This window comes from Epinephelus moara, chromosome 5 (assembly GCF_006386435.1).
Source record: "Epinephelus moara isolate mb chromosome 5, YSFRI_EMoa_1.0, whole genome shotgun sequence".
In the NCBI taxonomy this organism is placed as follows: Eukaryota; Metazoa; Chordata; class Actinopteri; order Perciformes; family Serranidae; genus Epinephelus; species Epinephelus moara.
In genome coordinates this window covers 3288077-3290707 of record NC_065510.1, presented here as the reverse complement: position 1 = coordinate 3290707, position 2631 = coordinate 3288077, and the positions used below count along the sequence as shown (strand labels likewise).

At 43.2% G+C, this 2631-nt stretch overlaps 1 protein-coding gene across 4 annotated transcripts in view; it reads left to right on the top strand.

Moving 5' to 3' along the window:
• LOC126389829 (E3 ubiquitin-protein ligase TRIM21-like) overlaps positions 1-2625 on the top strand; it is a 15531-nt gene extending 12906 nt beyond the window's left edge. Inside the window, exons 1-2 of one of the 4 annotated variants that reach the window (XM_050043760.1) lie at positions 1-67; positions 905-2625. In XM_050043760.1, the coding sequence (XP_049899717.1) occupies positions 907-2553 (1647 nt within the window). In that variant the 5' untranslated portion in view covers positions 1-67; positions 905-906 and the 3' untranslated portion in view covers positions 2554-2625. Of the gene's footprint in view, positions 68-897 lie in introns of all 4 variants that reach the window. The other 3 variants (XM_050043762.1, XM_050043761.1, XM_050043759.1) reach the window with 3 other exon arrangements.
• Positions 2626-2631: the final 6 nt, after the last annotated feature.

Genomic DNA, 2631 nt, shown 5'->3' with positions numbered 1-2631 from the left:
AAAGAAAATTCACACTGACTTCATCAGGTCTTTGTCAACAACACAGCAGAGTCTCTGCCCAACACTGGTGAGTACAGCTGATCATATTTACACTTTCAACAACCAGGACTAACACTAAACTTCAGCTACACTCAGACAGCAAGTTCCACTCTTTTCTCTTCATACTTATGAAACTGATAACAATATAACTGTGGCTGTTTGTCCACAGACCCACTGTACAGTAGCTCACTTTGACAGCTTTAAACAGTCTCTGTGTGTCAGGTCTCAGGACTTTAGTAACTTGTAACTGAATCTCTGTGGTTTGGAGTTTAGTTTTCCTCATACCTTTCTGCTTTTGTTACTGTTTAGTGATCGTTTCCTACACACTGCTCTTATACTCCCTGTAAGCGTTTCAAAATAAAAGCTCTCCAATAGTGAACCAGTGTGACATGGACGGATGGATGGACAGACTTGTTTAAATATAAGCAAACACTTGAAGACATTTATATAATTTGAGAGTTTTAAAATGGAGGACATCTTCCAGTGTATTACAGTATCATTTGACTTGACTTTCCCTGGACAGTGATGTGCAGTAAAACTGCTTCTGGTCCTAGTCAGGATGTCAGTTAAGAATGTGTTTTTCACTGTGTGACACTCAGACAGCATGTGAAAAATGCCAAATACATAAGCCACATGGTCAAGGCATGAGAGCTGGCAACCCTTCTGTGCACAGACACATATGAAGACCAATACATTTACTGAACGACTCAAATTTGACGTGCACCACTGTGCCTATGCACATGGCACATCAAGTCCTTCAATATCGTATTATATACTTAAGAGAAAGGTTAGCACATCCTATTCTTTTGAAACAAATATTTAAAACTGTATGTTACATAAAATGTTTTCTTTTCACTATGTGTAGATATGGCTGCTGCAAACTATCTGCCATCTGAAGATCAGTTTCTGTGCTCCATCTGTCTGGATGTGTTCACTGATCCTGTCAGCACACCATGTGGACACAACTTCTGCAAAAACTGCATCACTGAACACTGGAATACTGACGACCAGTGCCTGTGTCCGATGTGTAAAAAGGTTTTCAACACAAGACCTGAGCTGCAGGTCAACACTTTCATCTCTGAGATGGTCACTCAGTTCAGACAGTCAGCTCAACAGAAAGCCAGCAGCAGCAGCTCACAGCAACAAGTGTCCAAACCAGGAGAAGTTCCCTGTGACGTCTGCACTGGAACCAAACTGAAGGCCCTGAAGTCCTGCCTGGTGTGTCTGGTCTCCTACTGTGAGACTCACCTGGAGCCTCATCTGACAATGTCAGGCCTGAAAAGACATCAGCTGATCGATCCTGTGGAGAACCTGGAAGACAGGATGTGTACGAAGCACGATAAACCTCTGGAGCTGTTCTGTAAGACCGACCACACATGTGTATGCATGCTCTGCACTGTTTTAGACCACAAGACACATGATGTTGTTCCTCTGAAAGAAGAATATGAAGGAAAAAAGGCTGAGCTGGAGAAGACAGAGGCTGAAATTCAGCAGATGATCCTGAAGAGACAACAGAAGATTCAGGAGATCAAACACTCAGTGGAGCTCAGTGAGGAAGATGCAAACAGAGAGATAGCAGAAGGTGTTCAGGTCTTCACTGCTCTGAAGGAGTCTGTTGAGAGAGGCCTGAATGAGCTCATCAACACCATTAAAGAGAAGAAGAAAACAACACAGAAACAGGCTGAAGGCTTCATCAAAGAGCTGGAACAGGAAATCTCTGAGCTGAAGAAGAGAAGCACTGAGGTGAAGCAGCTCTCACACTCTGAAGACCACCTCCATCTTGTCCAGAATGTCCAGTCTCTAAACACCAACCACCCAACACTCACCAAGGACTGGACAGAGGTCAGCGTCCGTCCACCATCATATGAGGGGACTGTGGTGAGAGCTGTGTCTCAGCTGGAGGAGACACTCAGTGAACAGATGAAGAAGCTAATTGAGTCTGAGCTGAAGAGGGTCCAGCAGTATGCAGTGGATGTGACTCTTGATCCTGATACAGCATATCCTGAACTTATACTGTCTGATGATGGGAAACAAGTGCATCATGGTGATGTGAAGAAAAATCTCCCAGACAACCCAGAGAGATTTTCTTATTGTACTTGTGTTTTAGCAAAGCAGAGTTTCTCTTCAGGCAGATTTTACTTTGAGGTTCAAGTTAAAGGAAAGACTGATTGGGATGTAGGAGTGGTCAGAGAGTCAATCAACAGGAAGGGAGACATCACACTGAGCCCTCAGAATGGTTACTGGACCATATGGTTGAGAGAAGGAAATGAATATGCTGCTCTTACTGACCCTTCAGTCAGTCTCTCTCTGAAGTCTCAGCCTCAGAAGGTGGGGGTGTTTGTGGATTATGAGGAGGGTCTGGTCTCCTTTTATGACGTAGATGCTGCAGCTCTTATCTACTCCTTTACTGGCTGCTCCTTCACTGAGAAACTCTTCCCATACTTCTGTCCTGATAATAATGATGATGGTAAAAACTCTGCACCTCTGATCATCTCTCCTGTCAGAGTAAAATAATCACTTATTTCATGTACTGATTTATTTCTATTCAAAGAAACATGTATTGTGAATCCTGTATAGTTCACATCTTATTTT